Raw genomic sequence first — 21,557 nt, 5'->3', positions numbered from 1 at the left:
TATTTTATTTATTTATATTTAACATACACATATATTATGTTTTATATTTTATTCTTCCAGTTGTTTTATACTGGCATAGCCCTCCTTCGTTGGAAAGATCCGGTGCGCTCGCAATCCGGAGTAGGAATAGCTGGCGTGATGCTGATTTGCGCTACTGTAGCCGCTGGATTGGGCTTCTGCGCGCTTCTGGGTATTCCGTTTAACGCCACTACGATGCAGATAGTGCCGTTTCTCGCACTCGGTCTGGGTGTACATGACATGTTTCTACTGACGCACACGTATGCTGAGCTGTCAGTGAACGAGGTGCCCAGCGGCGAGCAAACGGGAGTCGTTCTCAAACGAACCGGTCTGTCGGTGCTGCTGACAGGTCTCACCAATGTTTCTGCCTTCTTCGCTGCAGCGATAATCCCGATCCCGGCTCTCAGAACATTCTGTCTGCAAACCGGTATCTTGCTACTGTTCAATCTGGCCGCTATGCTGCTGATCTTCCCTGCAATGGTCAGCCTGGATCTGCGACGTAGACGCTCAGGCAGAAAAGACATTCTCTGTTGTTGCTTACCAGCATTGCCCAATCTCAAGAAGAATAAATATTTGATGAAGAATAATGGCACGGTCAAGCAGATGGTCACTAGGGCAATTCCGCCTGAAAGACGAGAGACTTGTACTCAAATCCTAACATCGCATAATACGCAGAATGAATCTTGGGTATGAAATAACATGTATACATTATGTGTGTATACTGAATCTTATTCTGTTTAAAGCGAAAAGTTGCTAAACTAAATATATTTTGACATATGAATTAATAAAATAAACTTTTACGAATAAAATAAAAAATAAAAAATAAAAAATGATAACGTTAATAATTATTTTTTACATGTTTAGAAATTAAATTATGGAGCTATGCCTACAAATATCTCTTTATTATTGCAGATAGGTGGACATATCGACGTGGAACTAGAAAAGCAGTACACTGAGGAAGACGCTCTGACCGGTTGTTCCCAAGATGACTGCCTAAGTTTCTCTTTGACACGGCTCGCGGCCCGGCATTATGCACCTTTTATCAGCCGACCTGCCACTAAAGTGTTCGGTATGATGATTTTGATTATCGTGCTAGTTGGCAGCTTGTGGCAAGCGATGCGCGTACGCGATGGTTTAGACTTGACTGACCTGGTGCCGCAGAACTCGAACGAGCATGCATTTTTGGCCGCCCAAGCGAAGCATTTTGGCTTCTATAATATGTACGCGATTACCGGGCGAGATTTCGAATATCCAAACAATCAACGACTGTTGTACGAGTATCACGACGCCTTTGTACGGATCAAAAACGTCATCAAGAACGATAACGGCGGACTGTCCGAATTCTGGCTTGGTCTATTCCGTGATTGGTTGAAAAATCTACAAGCAGCATTTGACAAGGACTATAACAATGGTTGCATTACCCAGGAGAGGTGGTACAAGAATGCGAGCGACGAAGCAATTCTAGCATATAAACTGCTTGTTCAGACCGGCTATGTGGATAATCCAATCGATAAGACGTTGATCACCCAAGTGCGATTGGTCGATTCGGAAGGTATCATCAATCCGCGTGCTTTCTACAACTATCTGAGTGCCTGGGCATCTAACGACGCGCTTGCCTATGGTGCCTCGCAGGCGAATCTGCGACCCGAACCGCGTCAGTGGATCTATACCAATGACCATGAACTGAAAATCCCAAAGAGCATGCCACTCACTTATGCCCAGATGCCATTCTATCTTCACAAGCTCACCGATACACAGCAGATTACAGAATTGATTGGCAGTATTCGGAAACTGTGCAAAAGATTCGAGGAACGCGGCCTGCCGAATTTTCCATCCGGTATACCGTTTCTCTTCTGGGAACAATACATGGATCTGAGGAACTGCTTGGGAATCGCTCTTCTGGCTGCTTTGAGTACAAGCATCATCATCATCGGAGTGCTATTGTTGAATATGTGGGCCACCTTGCTGGTCGGCATTTCTTTAGGTGCCGTCGTTCTGCAGTTGTTAGGCATCATGGGTCTATTTGACATCAAACTGAGTGCTGTACCCGCTGTACTGTTGGTAATCAGCGTCGGCATAGCTGTTCACTTCATGGTGCACATTTGCCTGGTAAGTGTAATTTAAAATAAATTTTTTCATATTAGTATTATTTTCTAAGTTTAACTTTATACTCCTCTTTCTAATTTCTCATTTTGATTATATTGGACATCAAAAGAGAAATCACATGATTTTCTTTAAGATTCAAAAATATAAATTAACGCGTTTAGACATTTTTTGCTATCGTTAATTTAATCATATTAGTTAAATAGGAGCTAATAGCTTTATATTTTATTGATCGCTTCTGCTAATATCACATGAATCTTTTTCAGAGTTTCATCACTAGTGTGGGAAGTAGAGATCGCAGAATGCGCTTAGCTCTAGAGCATATGTATGCTCCAATCGTCCACGGCGCGATCACCATGCTGCTTGCGGTGGTGATGCTTGCCTTCTCCGAATTTGACTTTATAGTCAAATATTTCTTCTTCATACTAGTATGCGTGATCGGCGTCGGCCTCGTAAATGGCATTTTTTTCTTCCCGATTCTGCTGTCCCTGATTGGCCCGTCAGCGGAAGTAATCCCGAACGATCATCCGGATCGTATATCTACACCGACACCGCCGGCATCACCCATTGTGAGAAGGTCCAAGCCTCCCGCGCCGCCAAGGAGATCTCACAAGATCGAGAACGCTAGGTTGCACGCTGAGCCGTCACTCACAACTATCACAGAAGAGCCTAACTCGTGGCATAGCACGCAAGAGTCTTGCATCATTGTCCAACCGGAACTCAAGGTGGAAACCACTTCTACGTGCGGCAATCAGGTTTGTCAAAAAATTGTTTTAATAACAGACTCGCGATAAATCAATCAGCATGGAGGCGTATCTTCCCTAATGAAGTGTAATGTCGCGCATCCTCTCCGAGCATGACTAACGTGCGTGTTCTCCTGTCATTTTGACTAACAGAACTGTAGCGGATCAGACACGAGCGGGTCTAGTCGAACGTCACCAGTTCCATCCACTGCACACATTACCACCAAGGTCACCGCAACGGCAAATATCAAAGTGGAGGTTCACACACCGTTAACCAGTGAGTATAAAAAATATAAAAAATTTTTTAATGATTAACTGCCGCTTGAGATTTTTATTCGAGATTTACTAACTTGAATGTTTTTTTTTTTTTTTTTACTAACACAATTGTGATCGAGTACTATTGAAATTCGCTTTTGAATAAGCTGAATTTAATTTTTTTTTCATGAGATTGATAATTCTAACTTTTTAGAAGTCTTACTTTGAAAGTTAAAATAAATTCGCACATTGCTAAAACATATAACATTATACATTGCAAGACTCTAAAAGAGAATTCATAAAACCATGTAATGTATATCGTCCTTCTAATTTTCATATAAATATCGCTCTATTTTCTCATAATAAGTCTTTACGTATTAATCCTAATTTTTTCAATTATTATAATAATAGCTTTACAAGTTATACAATTTAATATTTTTCATTATAAAATATGCTTACTTATGTCAATATTATCATAGGCGGAATGGATCGTAGTGAAAAGTGCCGGCACACTGGCACCGGTAGTCGAAGGAGCTCGCGCTGCAGTGCGAACGTTAATGTTGGGGAGTCTTCCGGCTCCAGTTCTGAACCGGATTCAGACTCTAACCCAAAACATTGATAACAAGAACCGAGGGGACCAGCAGCTGCTGCTCAAGTACCACGCAAAGCGGGAAAACACAGAAGGCTGACTAGTATAGATAAATTTTTCACTTTCTCTTCCTCTTTCCTTTCTTCTGTCTTGTCTCTTTTTTTTGTTTCTTTTTCTTTCTTTCTTTCTTTCTCTCAAATGAGTAATACAACATGCATGGTTGTCTTACTCAAATCTTAAAAATGAAAGTATTACAACGCACACACTTGTATTTTTACAATGTATGTAAGTACTTTTTGGAAAACATTAATATCGCATGTTTAATACTTTTTATACCGAATTTTTTAAAGTGACAAACACTTCCTGTAGGAAATGTAAGAAACAAAATTGTATTTATACAATTATATACAGTATAATATAATACAATTACAATATAATAGAATTTAATTAGAATTTTTAAGATCAGGATCCATATTTATATTTTATACATATATTATAAATATACAAATTGCGCTCTCTATAACGGTTTTAAGCAAAGTTTACTAAAGTTTTTAATCATGAGAGAAGCCATAGACATAGACATATACATATATAAATCGAATATTGATGACATAATAGAGAGAAAGAGCAAGAAAAATTAGAAAAAGATTCTCTTTTTCTAATTTTTATTTTTTCCTAACAAAAGATTGCACAGGCATAAATGAAAAAACATTTTTTTTTTTTTGTTCTTCATCTCTCATTTTTCTTTTTTTTCTATTTCTTTCACCAAAATTGAATGTAAAACTTTCGCTCGATCTATATGTATTGTGTCTATGTATGTGCGCAAAATTAAACTTTAAGCAAAATAAAATGAAATGGCATGTTATTTCAACAGCGTATTAAATATGTGATAGTATTATCAATGACAATAATGCGCGGGTACAAGTTTAATAAGTAAATTTACTAGAGTATTTTAGTTAAATTTATTTAATTAATGACTCGCACACTTCAAAACAAGAGAATGGTTTAGGTCACATACTATCGACAAAGACATAGAGACATTGAGTGATTTATTTTTTGTAGATAGAATATGACAGTATCTATTTTGTCTTTGTTTAGTAAATAAAAGGTACCAATGTGTGGTAATATTTACAAAATATATACTTAACTGGGAGAGAGCACTTATTAAGTTGTACATACCTGTGTTATTACAGGTATCTTTAATCTAAAAAATTAAAGATTTACCGCCGTTAGGATATGCGATGTTCTTTAAATGTAATTGCGAAATATTTTTAGAAGACAATTGCCTTTTTTTATAGGTGCGACGCAACTTTCCGATATTATTATTTATTTTTTCGATAATGAGAAATATATACATATATACATTTATATATGTATGTATATATGAGTGTGTATGTATGTGTATGATATGTATACGTAATGCGCAATGTGTGTATGTGTACGAGCGATATACCGAATCTCTGTGTGTGAGACCTATTTATTATTTATTTTTATAATAATAATATTCCTCGGTGTTTTTCGCACGCGGATATACGTGTGCGAAGCGGTGCTTGTACGATTTCGCGCACGAATCTGATGTTGACTTGTAAAAATACTTTTATTTATATCTTATATAAGTGAGAATATAACAACACACGTTGCGTACGCGGTGTACAATGACGGTACTTAATTTAATAGAGTATCCTATTCCTATTCTGATTCATACCTCTGATGTGTTGTGTATAAATCTGTGTAATATATATATATATATATATATATATATATATATATATATACATATATATGTGTATATATTACCAGTGACCAATAGTCACGCATACATGCGACACGCGTCGTCACATAAAATGTAACACGCGCGAAATTATGTACAATATATTAAGCGAGAAGTATTTCTTTAAGTCAAGTCAATTTTTGTATACATATGCGAGTATTCAAGATGCGTATTTAAAGCGGCCTGCGAGACGGCTTTTATATACTTTGTATAAAGTTGTATTCTATAAGTTCGCGGAAGGGAAAAAAATAGTCAATATACCTCTAATATACGTATAAATTGCACCATGACTATTACAACAAACATAGTAAGGATCTAACTATTTTTGATGTAACGAATTTTTTTTGTAACAGCGACCCTCTATCATTTATAATCCAATTTTTGTAAATACAATAACATTGTAAGAAAACTCTTTGTGCATTTTTACTGTTGTTTGCTAATATTTTTGTTTTACTATCTGTGGAACTTTCACATTAAAAATGTTCAAATTTTCAAGTATTAAAAAACATGTTGACTTTTATTTCTGTAAATATAAACTCATTAAAAAAGTTTCATCAAGATAAACATCTCTTATTTTTGAAACTGATTATATATATTACAAATTAATTATAAATAATATTTTTATTTTAATATTTCGTGTTTTTTAATGAAGAAAGCTCGATTTTGTGAAGAATTATAAAACAGACATTTATGTATAAATTACAAAAATAGTGTTATTCATTTTTTAAAAACCTGTTATTTTAGATGTTACGATAAAGAAAGAAAAACTTAAATAATCTATCTTAATATGTATTTCTTGAAAAATTCTGGAAAAAAGATAGGATTTTTCTGAAATCGCTATCTATAATTTTGGGTAGATGCAGTGCCTGAAATGCCTCGAATTTCAAAGTACGCGCCGGAAGTCACGCCATCTATCCTGTGAACGATTCGGCTCGTGGTCGACTTCCGTCCTGACCGGTTTACGCAACGGATCAAGACCGACGGTATCGAAGAGCAAGAATTTTTTTTCGAGCAGAAAGAAAATCCTCGAGCGAAAGGATGTTGCGCGTCGTAGCGTCACGTGTAGCCTCGGCGATGGTGCCCCGAGTGACAGCCACCAACCTCATCGGTGTACAAAGTATAAGGGCTTCCCACGGTTCCAAGGAAACCGACGAGCAATTCGATCAGCGATATGTCAACTTCTTTAGCCGCAATGATATCGATCACTGGGAGATTCGAAAGGCCATGAATGATCTGGCTGGTGAGCTCGTGTCATCGTTTAACATTCCTTCGATCAATAAAATCACCAAAATTATAACTCTCTAATTATATATGAACTAATTGGGATTTGATTCCTAGTCTGCTTTTGTCGTGACAAAAATATCAGAATGAGCCTTTTAATTGCACTGCGTTATGTTTCTTGAAATCAGCGATGAATGTCTTAAACAGCTTCTTTTTGATCGATTCCAAAACTGTTTTTCCTTTGATTAGAGAAAGATCATCATCCATTGTACTTTTTCATTAAGTTTTTAATTAAAATGCAGTTAAAATTCACTTGAAGTTGCTTGAAGAATATGACTTTCATCTATTTTCTCCCAAGTTTTAATAAATAGTTTTACTTTGTTAAAAACTATTTATTTTCAATCATAAATTATGTCTAAAACTGCCTGATCATTTTTATTAAAAAGTAAATTTATTCTAAATTTATCAATTAATTCATATTACTAAATTTGCTTATGTTTATTGAAATACCTAATTTAGAACAAAAAGATAAAAGTTCAAAGAAGCAAATTGCAGCTACAATAGAAAGAACAAAAGTAAAATGTCAATAACAAATTATACTTCTTAATTATTCATATAAAATATAAGCGTGTTTATATTTTCATACTGTCTTGGTTTCTTATTAAGATATATGGATTATAAAATAAAATGTGTACTAACAATTATATATTTAATTTAGGTATGGATAATGTGCCAGAACCAGTTATTGTATGCGCAGCATTGAGGGCTTGCAGAAGATTAAACGACTTTGCACTTGCCGTAAGATTCCTAGAAACTATAAAAGATAAAGCTGGACCTCATGCCGACAAGGTTTATCCTTATATTATTCAAGAGATCAGACCCGTTTTGGATGAACTAGGTATCAGCACGCCTGAGGAGCTAGGTTACGACAAGCCGGAATTAGCCTGTGAATCAGTATACCATATGTAACAGGTTAAAAATTATATTACAAATATTAGTATTTATATGTTCTCTTAGCTGCTACATCAGATGCATATGATAAATAATAGTTATCAGCAAAGCAGAACTTTCCATGTATCTGCATTATCAGCAGCATTGTTGAATAAAAAACACAATTGACATAATTAATGCCTATCATTCATGAAAAATCATTCGTAATTAATAATATTAATTTATTATACGTTAATAAATACACACAATTAATAAATTAATATTATACATAGAACTTGTCAGAATTTAATTTCAGACTCAGTTGTAAAAATATAGTATTATATATAGTAATATTAATATTAAAATATAGTAATATTAAAAACATTTAACATTTGCAAACAAATAATGATTATCCATTTTTGGTAAGGAAAAGTCTGTTTCAAATTACTTCAAGAATTGTTGTTTAAATAACGAATTTCGAAACATTCTATGAATTATTTGAAGATTGTCAGATTAGCCTTTTTTTCTGGTCGCCATATATTGTATTGCAAACGCGATTGAGTTGCATACAATTGTATTGGCTAATATTACTCATTAATCTAGTGTCAAATAATTAATTTGAAAGTGGAGGCAAAATTGAAACAATGATACGATGACATTTTTACAAATTATATGACATGGAGATTGGGATAATACAGCAGAAAAGTCATGTACACATACGTCTATAATTATCTAAAGTCGTAATACATTTTTTTTTTGTTTCTTGAATGACATTTAACTTAATTTATGCTCCGTGTGCTTTGTTACAAACAACAGAGGGAAAATATAACATGTTTATCTTACATATACATGGATACTGATATATTACATTATTAATGTAGTGGCCTTGAATCTTAAAAAAACAACGCAATAATTAGTTTCTAGTCATTATGATACGTTTTTAATAGTGTTTATCTCTAATCTCAACTCTATTTCTTCCTATAATGTTATAAAAATCTCTTTGGTATTATTACACATGATTTTGAGGGAAGTTTGTTGTTTCAATGTTACGATCTTTAAGATAAATGGTCATTATGTAGTTTCTCAACTTAATTTACAATTTACACATCACATATACAATACTATTACAATAATATTTATATAATGTATATTATACACAACGGAAGAAATGCGGAATAGTTAAGAGTAAAGAGTAAAAAAATATATACCACAATAGAGAAAACAAAATTATATATTATATTATATATTATATATTATATTATAATTATATAAATTAAAAATAGACGATTCTAACTTTTGTCACCGCAACATTGAAACAAGATTGCACGCAAAAAATTGCTTTTGCACACCTTTCGTCGCTTTAGATACATTATATAAAAATGGATTGATGATTTAAATATCATATGTGACACAGTCCGACTATTTAATGTAAAATAGAATCCTTACTTTTGATTACCTTCAAATGGATCGAAGGACAATACATATGTATATGAATCCTGGTTTTTACAATTGCGTATTTTGTTTTAGAAAATTAGTACATAGTAGTACGTACACGTTCGGTCGTAGTTTCGATAATTTGCAAGAGATTGACATTAAAATAATCCTGCATAGAAATATAATTTACCTTCTTCTTTTATCGCGTTGATAAAAATCATATGATTTTACGATTCCCCTTATCGATTACGCTAATTAAAGCGAGTAATAGTAGTAATAGTAAGTGGTGCAATATAAGATTTCTTGTAAAATAAGATTATGGACACACGCTTCTCGCGTTGGTGCGTATTGAAATTTCAAATCCATTAATATCCTGGTTTTTTGGTTTTTTGAGTTTTTTTTTCGAAAAAACATACATCTTACATCCTATTTGTACCCGTCAGAAATGCTTAACTTTTTTTTTTCATTATCTCTACTATCGATTCTTTATGTATATATTACATATACAGGAGCTGTTTTCATCTATCTTGACCATCTGGCATCTCATTGCTTTTAACACGGTACGAAAATTTTTTCGTCCTATTTTTTCAGGAAAAGCAATGGATGTATTCCAAGCGTTCGAGACAAATAAAATTCTGTATATTGTTACATAACTCTGCGATAGAAAAAGAAAATGATCGGAATTTTCTGATGATCATACAATCCAAACATATGTCATAGTTCGAAATATATCTCGAACTCAACTTGAAATCTGTCCCTTATAACTGAATTGGCTGCACTAGCACAGAATTTATTTTTCTCCTTCTCTGTGGAGAAAAAAAAAAAAACTCTGAACTGATGTTACTAGTACAGATAATTCAGTTATAAAGAATAGACCTTTGATATCTCCACCTAGTCAAATAGAATTACACGATTCATTCAATCTCTGCCCGACCTTAATTGTTTCATTCATTTATAAACATAGACTCGATGTTCATAGACAATCGATTTTTTTTTTGGAATCAAATTACATGATTGTTCTCATTTACTTAGACACAACAAACATTCGTAAATTAAAAAAGCTTCATATGTTTGTTAAATTTTGAAGTCAATTATTGTGCGCTAATATGAAAATCGAAGAAAAGAAAAAATAAACAAATTTTCTTTACTATTATGGAAGTTATGATGGAGCTTTCATGCTTGTCACTTTATAATTATTGATGCGCTATTATGGAAGATATGATGGAGCTTTCATGCTTGTCACTTTATAATTATTGAAATAATTAAAAATAAATGTCTTTGGTGTGTATTTCACATATCAACCTGATTCTAAGACTAGACAAAAATATGTGCTTGCAATACCGGAAAGCACGTTTGTGTCGATGATTTTCGATAAAAAAAAAAAACAATGCAAGATAAATAATGTCGCAAATTATTCGCGAAAACAGAGACGCATTCATCCAATGCGATACGATTGACTTCTTTGAAAATTAATACTACATCTAAAAAATTGAATTGCAAGTGACCCTCAAGCATTTACGATGAATCTCGAGTACAAATACTCTAGACTAATCTTAATCAATATTACGCACTTGTCCATTCTCACTTTCGGATATAATCGCTGTACGCAGTTAGAGCAAGACATACTACACAAGTACAGTGACTCAAAGAGAAAAAAGAACACAACACCAATCCATTACTAATTCTCTCACACTTTTATCTTTCTTCCCCGTGTATCACCGTGGTACGCGCGCATACGTGCGCGGGTGATATGGAGCGATTTCGGATTAACTAGATTACACTTAAAACACGCGTTTATTCCGGGCTAGATACAGTTTGTTGTTGTTGACTATCCTCGTCCTTAACAACTTCGGCTTGCATAGCTTTCGTCAGAACATTGGCGTCCTTCAACGATATTACTTGAAGAACTTGATGCTCTCCGGCGGCGTTTATCATAGTCATAGGATGGCCCTGTATAGTGACGGCCTCAATGGTGGGGTCGCCGTTACCTGGTTCTACCTTGGGTACCTGTACCATCGGTGTTACCACTTGCATCGTTCCGTCGCTTTGAATATTGGCCACCATAGTTTGATACATACTAGCGGACACTGGCACAGTGATCACTCCCGAGACTGAGACAGGATATCCTGAAACAAACACGCAGTTAATGTTCTGCATACTGTCCGTGATAGAACGCGCAGTGATTTATATTATACAAACTATAAAAGAGAATATAAAGAGAAAATGATACAAGTATTTCAATTATACTCACAATGCGACAACGTCAAGAAGCTGTTTGCAAAGTGCTAAAATCGAACCGACGATTGAATCTGTGCATGATTAAAAATCGTGTTGCCCGCACTACGAATTTTTTATATTCGGAACAATTTTAGTATCTATAATAACAATTAAACTACTAGTTCATTTTATACAATCGAACATGTATTATTTTAATCCTTAATTGACACATCTTTTTTTTTTTCTTTAACTGATTTTGCACCATATTGTGGTCATTTTATTTGCAAAACAAAGGATATTAAAACGGAATTACTTGTACCGCTATCAAGATGGAAGTATAGATAATATAGATTTTACAAATTAGAGGATAAGGGATAGTCTACTATTAGTTAAGGGTTAAAACTTTAAAAGAGATCATAGAAGTGGAATCATACATGTTACATATATATCGAACAATTTTGAAGACGTAAAAATAATACCATTTAATTAATGCGGCGTGTGCTAAAAGAGAGAAATACTTAAAACATATTTAATACTGGATACTTGATTTAATGCTTTAATCTGATAATTCTCTCTATGCCACATCCTTTTAACTTATATTGTAATAAAAAAACATAGTTAACGCTCTATCTAAGAAAACTAAGACGTTTATAAGGGGCAGCATAAGTGTTTAAGCTGTTTGTAAAGAAAACTTAAAATTTCAAATATCGCATGAGAAATTTTGTAAAGCACATAAATGCTAGCACTACAGACGTATTATTTATTACAAGCAACTTAAACACAGAGGCTGCTAAGATGTATAAAAAATAATAAAACATCAACAAAAAATACTCTATGTACAGCAAGTTTATTTCTCTTCATTTAATTGAAGTCGGTAAACCAATCTTCAGTGATAATGATAAATATAATAGTCGTAGAACAGTTTCTTTCGTTATCGTGGCATCTTTTTATCTTTCATTTTTAACGTTTATTAAATTGTAAATTTTAAGAATCCAATAGCGAGAGATATGTGTTTTTTTTAAGTGATTATCTACGAATCATACTTTTTTACTTGAATCATTAAATTTTCTGCAGGAGAATTCTTTGACATATATAGCTACTATAATAATTTCTTTTATGTACAAATGTGTGTTACAATGCATTATGGGTAATATATACATATACAGAGTGGCCCATTTTATATGACATAGAGGGTCCCATTCTTTTCGAATATCCTGTATATGTGTGTATGTGTGTATGCGTGTGTGTATGTGTGTATGTATGTATGTATGTATATATATATATATATACATATATACACACACACACACACACACACACATATATATATACATACATATATACATACATACATACACAGGGTGTCCCATTATAACCGTATCATCACTTGTATGAAGAGCGAGAGAAACCGAAAAGAAAAGTCCTTTACCATATTTTTCTATAACGCTTAATAAAAGAATTATTATTGAATAAAGTTTGACCAATCTTCGCCGATCTTTAACCAAATGTACATCGATAAGCCGCGGGTCTGATAGTGTGCGAGAGCGCTCAGTTGTTGGCGCACCACCACCAGATGCGGGACTCATTGACGTACGTCCGGCTGAAAGTCGGCGCTGATTGGCTAGACTTTATTCAATAACAATTCTTTTATTAAGCGTATTATACAATAGAAAAAAATTGTAATGGACTTTTCTTTTCGGTTTCACTTGCTCGACCCGCATACGAGAGATGACACGGTTATTATAAGATACCTTATATACATAAGAAAAACTTAATATATATACATGCATTTTACATATAAATAAATGCAATTTTTTTTTTAATTGAGAAAATTAAAAATGAAGTAGCATAAAGCATAAACACGTTAAATAAATGATATACTCTAAATCACATGTCAAAGTGCAGATATCTTTCTTTAATTAATACTTGTATACGGTTATTTCACATATAAACGCGCTTTTTGGATTCTTAAAGAACAAGATTTTAAATAAAGTGCTGTGCACAGCTCCATTTATATAAAATTGCTATGTATATACAATACAAGGCAAATACATAAACTCTATTCCACATCATCCTACTCCGTAATACAAAGTAGTACAACACATATAGACATGATACCCGATTGGAGCATAGCAGACAGCATGCAAAGTAAAAAAAAAAAGAAAAGAAAACGCATTACTGCTCGATCATCTCCTGGCCAGCGACGGTGCAGAGCCTATAAAAAACTGTTTTACCGTGTCCATCTTCTCCAGTGAGGATGATTTGACCGTCTTGACCTAATGTCGCTTCTGTAACTGTATTCAGATCAACAGCCACACTAGCACCATCCGTACTACCAGCTACCTCTGCTAATGCTTGCACTTCTCCTTGACTTGTATGGATCTAAATGCAATCGTAAATGAGACATAATTGTATTTGTATATTATGTGTGATTAATAATGCAACAAAAAAAAGGATTTTTTTGCATTACTTTTGCATCATTAGTGTGATTAATAATGCAAAATTTTTATTTTAATTTTTTTTCCCATTATACAATATATTAATTATATTATTCATATAATTAATATATTCATGTCATGAATTTTCTTGTCCCTTCTCGCATTTCCATTTGTATTTGGTTCATTATAGTAATAGTTCATATAAGCTTTTACTTATATATATATATATATATATATATATATATATATATATACACACACACACACACACACACACACACACACACACACACACACACACACACACACACACACACATATAAATATGAAGAACATATGATCAAAACAAGTGAGATTGATGTCTGATATTATTTTATTTTGGTTCCCTAAAGATTCATATCATATCAAGCTCTCTTTTAACTATGATGACAGTAGTCAAATTTCAAATTGTTGATGTGGAGAATATAATTATGGTGCTGTGAATATAATATGTGATTAACTAATTCAGAGTATATGTTTATGACATTTTTTACTCAAAGTGACTTCTCAAACAATTATCAAAGTTTTTTACATTTGTTCCAAAACATTCTATAGACATTTTCAAGAATTTCTTAGAAACTGATGTTACAGAATTTGTAAAATATACTATATGAAATTTGATATAGATGTCTGTGAATTCTTCATAGAGGATACTTACAGTAGCAACTCCTTGGACTTGGGCTGTTGTACCATCTGGTAAAGTAATGATCGGTGTGCTAGGATCCACTTGTATAATTGAAACTGTACCATCAGGATTTGTTATTGTCTGCAATACAGCTGTTGGATATTGGGCTGTCATCTGTTAAAAAATTATAGATAAAATTATTAAATTCTGATATCAATTCTTATATTAGAGTTGCATTCCAAAATTTCCTAGATTACTAATGTAGCAGAAATCAAAGTGATAAATAACTGAGGTATTGAAATTGAACAGAATAGACGTGTAAAAAATATCATCAAAACAAAATAATAACATAAGAATTGATCCTAATTCTATTGTTTTAATTAGAAAAACACAAATTATAAGAAAAATAGACTTCTAAATATTATTTCAAATTTTGAAATAAGTAGATCTTGCTGCATAGATACATTATTTTGTATTTTCAGATATTATAAATTAACTCTGCTTTTTGAAGCAGAATTTTGGAATGCAACTTTATGTTGAAGAACATTATTGTACACATTAATTCTAATTAGTTTAATTATAATTCGAATTACAAACAAACTCATTCTCTATTAAATATTTCACAATAGATAATTATAAGAAAATTAAAATATTTTAATTTCATCATATATCTCCTTTAACTATGACATTCAATAAATAGAATGACAAAAAAACAGTTGTGACTCAAATAAGGGAAACCAAACACAAAATGAAAATGGTATCAAAATCAATATGGTATCATTTTCTATAAAGCATATATGTTCAAAATTATATGAATTCATTCTTTCTCTTTAAAACATAGATTATATGGAAACAACATGAATGAAAACTAAATTTCGAGAGATTAAAGATCAAGGTATGAAAAATATTAGTGCTTTTAAATATCAAAATAAGAATGTTGTACATAAAATTGAAAATGAATAATCACTAATCAAAATATTGTTCCATGCAATTCTATTTTAAACTCTATTTTTATTTCTTTATTTACTCCATCCACTCCCACCTGAGTGGCAGTGGCAAGAGCTGTAGGAGACGCGGCAATGATTTGTGCTGGCGAAGAGTTTCCCTTAGATGAATCCGTGCTGTTGAGGCGAACAACTCCCACCGTCTGTTGTTGTTGCGACTGTCCTCCACTTTGCCCTTGATTCGACGAATGTGACGGATGCGACGAGGAATGAGGTGTCGCTTGTTGTATCAGAACATTCGACTTATCATCTTCTTCACTAAATGCTGGCAGAAGATCTTCCCTTCCGTGGAATTTATAACAATTTATTACAATCTGCCGTAGTGCGTGAGTCCACGAAATCTAAAATTAATTGAAGCAATACGTTGTAATGGATTGTATGATTGAGTACATTTCATTAAATCCTTATCAAAAATATATATGAAATAAATAAAGAATGTATTATTAAGAAATAGAGATGTATTTCTTGAATCAAATTCTAATTCTTTCTCTAAAAAAATAATTATTGACATTTATTTTCGTTTAATAAATAATAAAATAATTCTAAATCTAGCAATATTTCAGACTATTGAAATAAAACAGTGATATCATATGGAGAGAATCAAAACTGTTCTATCGATTTTTACACACCTTCTGTTTTTCATCCTCAGATCGCGCATCCATCCGGACATTAGCCCAAGGTAATTCCTTGGGCCACCATGGTGGTCGAGTACTATCTCTTCCCCAACCGGGTTTGCCTCTGCCAGTAGAATACTTTAACATCAACGGAATAAAGGCTCTGAGTTGTGCCTGCGTCATTTTCTCTACTGGGGTTGGTATACCGTCGATTATCAATGGCGGTAATTCATACAATGTCGGGTCTTCTTGCAAGGGTGGCGGTGCTTGTTGTGCAAGGGCATTCTCAAGCTCCTCCATGATAACGTTCCTTAAATTTTTTACTACATCTTCTAACGGTTTTGCTCCAAATACTTTGTAACTACTATTTGGTTTGCCCGGTGTAGCCACTAGCACTACTGCCTGTTGTCCAACCCGCGTTGCAAATTCGTCAATGGTTTGCTGCAATAATTTAATATGTAGCAATAATATGTAAAATTATAAAATAAATATGTTACTATGATAGTACATACATACATACATACATACATACATACATACATACATATATATATATATATATATATATATCAGAAATATAATATATATATATATATCAGAAAATATAATATATATATCATAAATATATCATCTTTTTTTAAGAAGCATCGAATCTTTATAAGACAGTGTTTTATAAGAATTCTAAGCTTTTTGTAAAAAGGCTTTATATAGAACTTACATATATATATATATATATATATATATATATATATATATACATACATACTACACACATATATATATATATATATATATATAGGGTGTCCGATAATTCGTGGATTACCTTTAAGGGAAGGTAGAGGGTGTTATTCTGAATAGAAAAGTCCTGTACCATTTTGTGATTTTCTCAATATTTAAGAAAATATTAATTTTAAAGATCAGCCAACGAAGTGCCGCGAAAGCTCGTGGCGCGAATGCCTCCACTGTCAATTGATACTCGGTCCGCGGCGAAGCAATGGGAGGAGCAGTTTGCGAGCATGCTTCGCTATGGAAACCAAAAAAATTACACACATAATGAAAAGATCACATACATAAAACGGAGCGCGCATTATGTGTGTATTTTTTTCGGTTGCCATAGCGAAGCATGCTCGCAAACTGCTCCTCCCATTGCTTCGCCGCAGACCGAGTATTATTTGACAGTGGGGCATTTCGCGCCGCGAGCTTTTCGCGGCACTTCGTTGGCTAATCTTTAAAATTAATATTTTCTTAAATATTGAGAAAATCACAAAATGGTACAAGACTTTTCTATTCAAAATAACATCCTCTACCTTCCTTAAAGGGTAATCCATGAATTATCGGACACCCTGTATATATATATATATATATATATATATATATATATATGTATAATATATATATATATATATATATATATATATATATATATATATGTGTGTGTGTGTGTGTGTGTGTGTGTGTGTGTAAAACAATATCCATATTATACTTACTCTAAGTTTTCTTAAAAGCCTATTTTGCTGTCTTTTTCTGATGCTGGGATTAGTTTCAAAACTGTGAGGTCGTTTCCGCTTTTTGGCTGAGACAATGGCAGCTGCCGCGGCGACGCCGACTGGCCCTAAAGATTTTTTAATGTGGGAGAAATGTTTCGATTATTACAATTCTATGCCTCTTAATATGTCAATGTAATCAAAAAGAAAAAAAAATAAGTTTTTTAAAAATCTTCCCATTACTAATATAAAGAGAAAATATATTTATATAAAAGGCAAAGAATATATTTATATAAAACAAAAAAGTTTATTTCAGCAAATTACATTGACATATCAAAAGTATAAGTGTATCTTTAACACAATTGAACAAAGATGCTTGAGCAACAATGAAATAAAACGTGCTTAAAAAATCATACAAAAATTGTGATATTAAAAATAATTGCAATATAAAAGTAATTGTCATTAAGAGAAAAAGTTTTGGAAATCTATCTTAACAAATAACAAAGGAAAAATGAAATTTTGTAGATGTGTAAAAAAATCTTATATAAGATATTTCACATTGAGTCCACAGATAAGAAAAAATATATAGAATTACATTCATAGTTGAAACTTGAGATGGAAACACAATTTATCTAAATTGTTTTATTTTTTTAATTTATTTAATTTTTATATTTAATTTTTTTTAACTTAAATTATTTCCAATCTCATAATGCATAATTAATACTTACAAAACTTTGATGTATAAATTCGCATTAATCGCTTTTACAGAAAAATATGACATTAAAATATGATTTTTCTATAGTATAGTTAATCATCCTGCTTCATTTTGAAATGTGGAAAAAGAAATGATGATATTTTGATTTTCAAAACTTTTAAACTTTCATGATAAGACTACTTCCATGAAAATATGTTTCAATTAGTGACTATGAATACAATCTATAATCAGCATTGATAATATAAAGCAAGTAAAGATATAGCACACAAACATTGTAAAATGTAAATTAAAAAATTGACGAATAAATTATATATTAATTATAAATAAATAATATTAGTGTAGAATTAAAAAAACATAGCATCGGGACAATATACATGCTTTACAAGCACTTTACTAGAAAAAGTTCTATAACTATCAGAATCTCGCTTAAATCTCGAAAAAAATAATATTCAAATACATCTTATATGCATAAATTTATAGAAACAATTATATTTATTTAACATCTGATAAGTCTGATATGCATAAGAGATTGTAATATTATTATGTTCAGTTGCAAAAGAAATCCATAAGAGAGAGAGAATTTATCTTGGAGAAAAGATTAATATAAAAAGATTTTATACAAATGTATATATTATTATGAAATAATAAGTTCAATAGATATAATATGATACAAAGGCATTGTTTTTCCTTCTTGTATAGAGGCTATGTTTAATTGTACATAACAAAACTTCAACCCTTCTTACTTGAAGTTCACTGATCTTGATACGGAATATTACCCATAATGCTAAACAATGCCTTGAGGACATCCTGCTAATTTGGTTGATTCGTAAATAAAAGTGATTAGGAATAAATTGATCAATGATCAAAATCAAAAACTGAAAAAGCAAAAAATGAGAAATCACCATCAATGTTTTTTTGCCAACCTGCTGCAGCGAGCTGGGCTGTGACATCATCGCCCATAGCAGCCGAAAGAAGATCTCCCTCCTCATAAGTCTCTGATCCGCTACTAGGCTCATCATCGTCGTCGTCCGAGATTCTGTCCATTGTGCCGGTCTCTGCGCTAGGCAGAGACACCATCTTCTTCTCCTCGTCACCCGTTTTGATATTTTGTATATTGAAATCACTCTATGATAGAGGATGTCGTCGCGTCGTGTCTCGATTTGGCAGTTTCAATTTTCTTTACATCACTTTAGCCTGATATGTAACAAAACATCATTTTTTTATTAAAAATTTCTATACAGTAGTCTTTGAAATATACCAAAATTTTATTTGTTAGAACATTAGAAAGGTTCACAAATATTATTCCATACAAGAGATGTATGCGCGTTCCGCGTTACGGGAAAACATCACGTGTTTGGAGCATCGGCAAACAAAATAAAAGCACGTGTTTCAGTTTCGGAGAAAAATACGAAGAATTATATCTCTTTTGAGCATATATAAACATAAATATACATACATACATATATATATATATATATATATATATATATATACATACATATATATACATACACACACACTCATATATATATATATATATATATATATATATATATATATATATATATATATATATACATACACACACACACACATATATATACATAATATATATGTATATATACATTTCGCACAACTGATGAGAGAACATCTGCTCGTGTCTGCCGTGAGTGATGGAACACCTCTCGCGCGGATGATTTTAGTCGCGATGCATCCTCCTGACGATGTGATTTCTAGGTAGCGCGTCTGCACCCCGTACGCGGCTCTCATGAATACCGTCGACACGTTTGATGCTATGCAAAACATAGTTGATCGACGACAATCGCAGCAACGACGACTGCAAGGGTGGCGGTGGCGGCGGCGGTCGCAACGGCAGCGTGGCGGCTGCCGCGTCTCTCCTCCTCCACCTCCTTCTCCTCCACCTCCTCGTGACATCTCGTACGCAAAGTTGACAGATGGACAGGCGACAACAAGACAACGCGCGATAAAGAACGCGCGCGTATAAGGGGCGCCGAGAAAGACAGAAAGAGAGAAAGAGAGAGCGAAGAACGCAACGGGACAACGAGGCGGAGAGGGAGACGCGGGGATATGCGCGTTTATTCGGACCGATACTTTGGGGGGGCAATGAAAATGCGCAGGGCACACGCAAAAGAGACCACCACCTCCGGGTAGCCGCGGAGCTGCTCACGACGGCTGCTCGGTAACGCGGTAACGCGATGGAGCAGGCCCAGTGAAAATCGCGAGTTGCGTACGCACCTTGGTGTATCCCGCGGAGTGGATGGATGGATGGAGATCAGGGAGGGCTCTCTCACACGCCAGGGAGAGAGAGCTCTCGTCGCGGGGAGGCAGCGTGCCTCGGCTACGCTCACGCACCACGCCCCGCGCTCGCGATTATCATCACCGTGGCCGATTACCACACACCACACACGCCGACGCGTCTACCTCAGGATGCGTGATGACAACGCGCGACAACGTTAGCCGCCATGGCCGGTATTCGGCGGCGGGCGTATCGATCGGTACCGAGCGGGCCTCCATCACCACCACCACAACATGAACGGCGGCCACGGACCGGCCATCTTGGGCGAGCCTGCGCGATGCAGGCCCGCCCGAGCAGACGATGCGAAATTGCCCGGATTTCGGCGACGTCGCGGAAGCCGCGCACGACCGACGCCGACCGCCGGATTCTCGGCCGTCAAATTTGCGCGGCTACCGCGCCAGCACTCACCGTTTCCCCGTTGAAGATCCGTTAAACGGCAGCAGCGATCCGGGAGAACGCCAACGCCATATACATATATACAAGACTGAAGTAGCACGATTGGCGGGAATCGCTGGGGCACGCGTCATGGCGGACGGCGTACCGTCGCCGCCATTGGTCGACGGGACACGTGACGCACGTTCGACGTAATGTCGGACAACATAACCTGCCTGTGCCTATGCTTGCGTGCTGCGTATGTGATAGATAGTGTGATCCTCTGAGAGAGAGAAACCGAACGATCGCTCGCCATCTCCGATCTTTCGTGAGAATCCCATGATCGTAATTATTATCCAAGGTGTGAGATATTTATTCACACTCTGCAAACGTCTCTGATCAACACGCACAATGTGTGCACGTCGCGATCATTCTTGTCATCGTATTTGCCATTGTATCTTGTATCAAATGCAATACGAAGCTGCCGATTTCAATTTTAAATTTTCCTTTCAAATCTTGTGAGAAGAAGTTAATCGCCGATTTTATTTTATAAGCATGAGAAATTATTTAATTTCCCATTAATCTCTTTTTTAATTTTGCGTTTTTGCTGTGTATCAGAAAAAAAGTTGTAGTTTACAAATGATGAAATTAAAATTAAAAAATTGACC

At 34.1% G+C, this 21,557-nt stretch overlaps 3 protein-coding genes across 9 annotated transcripts in view; 2 read left to right on the top strand and 1 right to left on the bottom strand.

Annotated features, from left to right (window-relative positions):
• LOC126857700 (protein patched) overlaps positions 1–5,434 on the top strand; it is a 36,652-nt gene extending 31,218 nt beyond the window's left edge. For 2 of the 3 annotated variants that reach the window (XM_050607381.1, XM_050607373.1), the window contains exons 8-12: positions 61–705; positions 931–2,127; positions 2,388–2,876; positions 3,018–3,141; positions 3,599–5,434. In XM_050607381.1, the coding sequence (XP_050463338.1) occupies positions 61–705; positions 931–2,127; positions 2,388–2,876; positions 3,018–3,141; positions 3,599–3,738 (2,595 nt within the window). In that variant the 3' untranslated portion in view covers positions 3,739–5,434. The remainder of the gene's footprint in view (positions 1–60; positions 706–930; positions 2,128–2,387; positions 2,877–3,017; positions 3,142–3,598) is intronic. The other variant, XM_050607391.1, reaches the window with a different exon arrangement.
• A 982-nt stretch (positions 5,435–6,416) lies between these two features.
• LOC126857853 (cytochrome c oxidase subunit 5A, mitochondrial) lies at positions 6,417–7,824 on the top strand. The gene is made up of 2 exons (XM_050607694.1): positions 6,417–6,719; positions 7,419–7,824. The coding sequence occupies exons 1-2, from the start codon at positions 6,518–6,520 to the stop codon at positions 7,667–7,669; spliced, it is 453 nt and encodes a 150-aa protein (XP_050463651.1). The 5' UTR covers positions 6,417–6,517; the 3' UTR covers positions 7,670–7,824.
• A 517-nt stretch (positions 7,825–8,341) lies between these two features.
• LOC126857758 (DNA-binding protein P3A2) lies at positions 8,342–21,054 on the bottom strand. 5 transcript variants are annotated; one of them, XM_050607488.1, is made up of 8 exons: positions 20,926–21,054; positions 19,103–19,394; positions 17,489–17,613; positions 16,017–16,442; positions 15,426–15,728; positions 14,417–14,557; positions 13,516–13,663; positions 8,342–11,190 (listed from the first exon to the last, which is right to left on the bottom strand). In XM_050607488.1, the coding sequence occupies exons 2-8, from the start codon at positions 19,275–19,277 to the stop codon at positions 10,859–10,861; spliced, it is 1,650 nt and encodes a 549-aa protein (XP_050463445.1). In that variant the 5' UTR covers positions 19,278–19,394; positions 20,926–21,054; the 3' UTR covers positions 8,342–10,858. The 5 variants fall into 5 exon arrangements, with proteins under 5 accessions (XP_050463445.1, XP_050463440.1, XP_050463468.1 ...); XM_050607483.1 differs by lacking the exon at positions 20,926–21,054 and adding an exon at positions 20,457–20,919; XM_050607511.1 differs by lacking the exon at positions 20,926–21,054 and adding an exon at positions 20,457–20,919 and having other exon boundaries at positions 15,528–15,728.
• Positions 21,055–21,557: the final 503 nt, after the last annotated feature.

The sequence above is a fragment of the Cataglyphis hispanica genome, chromosome 2 (assembly GCF_021464435.1).
Source record: "Cataglyphis hispanica isolate Lineage 1 chromosome 2, ULB_Chis1_1.0, whole genome shotgun sequence".
NCBI classification, from domain to species: Eukaryota; Metazoa; Arthropoda; class Insecta; order Hymenoptera; family Formicidae; genus Cataglyphis; species Cataglyphis hispanica.
Note: the sequence above shows the minus strand (reverse complement) of the source record. Positions and strands in the feature narration are given on the sequence as shown.

Bases quoted from the DNA above. Each gene is read 5' to 3' on its own strand.
- LOC126857853 (XM_050607694.1), top strand. From the start codon at position 6,518: ATGTTGCGCGTCGTAGCGTCACGTGTAGCCTCGGCGATGGTGCCCCGA. The intron at 6,720-7,418 runs GTGAGCTCGTGT...TATTTAATTTAG, and splicing joins GGCCATGAATGATCTGGCTG to GTATGGATAATGTGCCAGAA.
- LOC126857758 (XM_050607488.1), bottom strand. From the start codon at position 19,277: ATGGTGTCTCTGCCTAGCGCAGAGACCGGCACAATGGACAGAATCTCG. The intron at 16,443-17,488 runs GTAAGTATAATA...AAATTATTGCAG, and splicing joins GGCTTTTAAGAAAACTTAGA to CAAACCATTGACGAATTTGC. The intron at 13,664-14,416 runs GTAAGTATCCTC...GATTGCATTTAG, and splicing joins AAGTCCAAGGAGTTGCTACT to ATCCATACAAGTCAAGGAGA.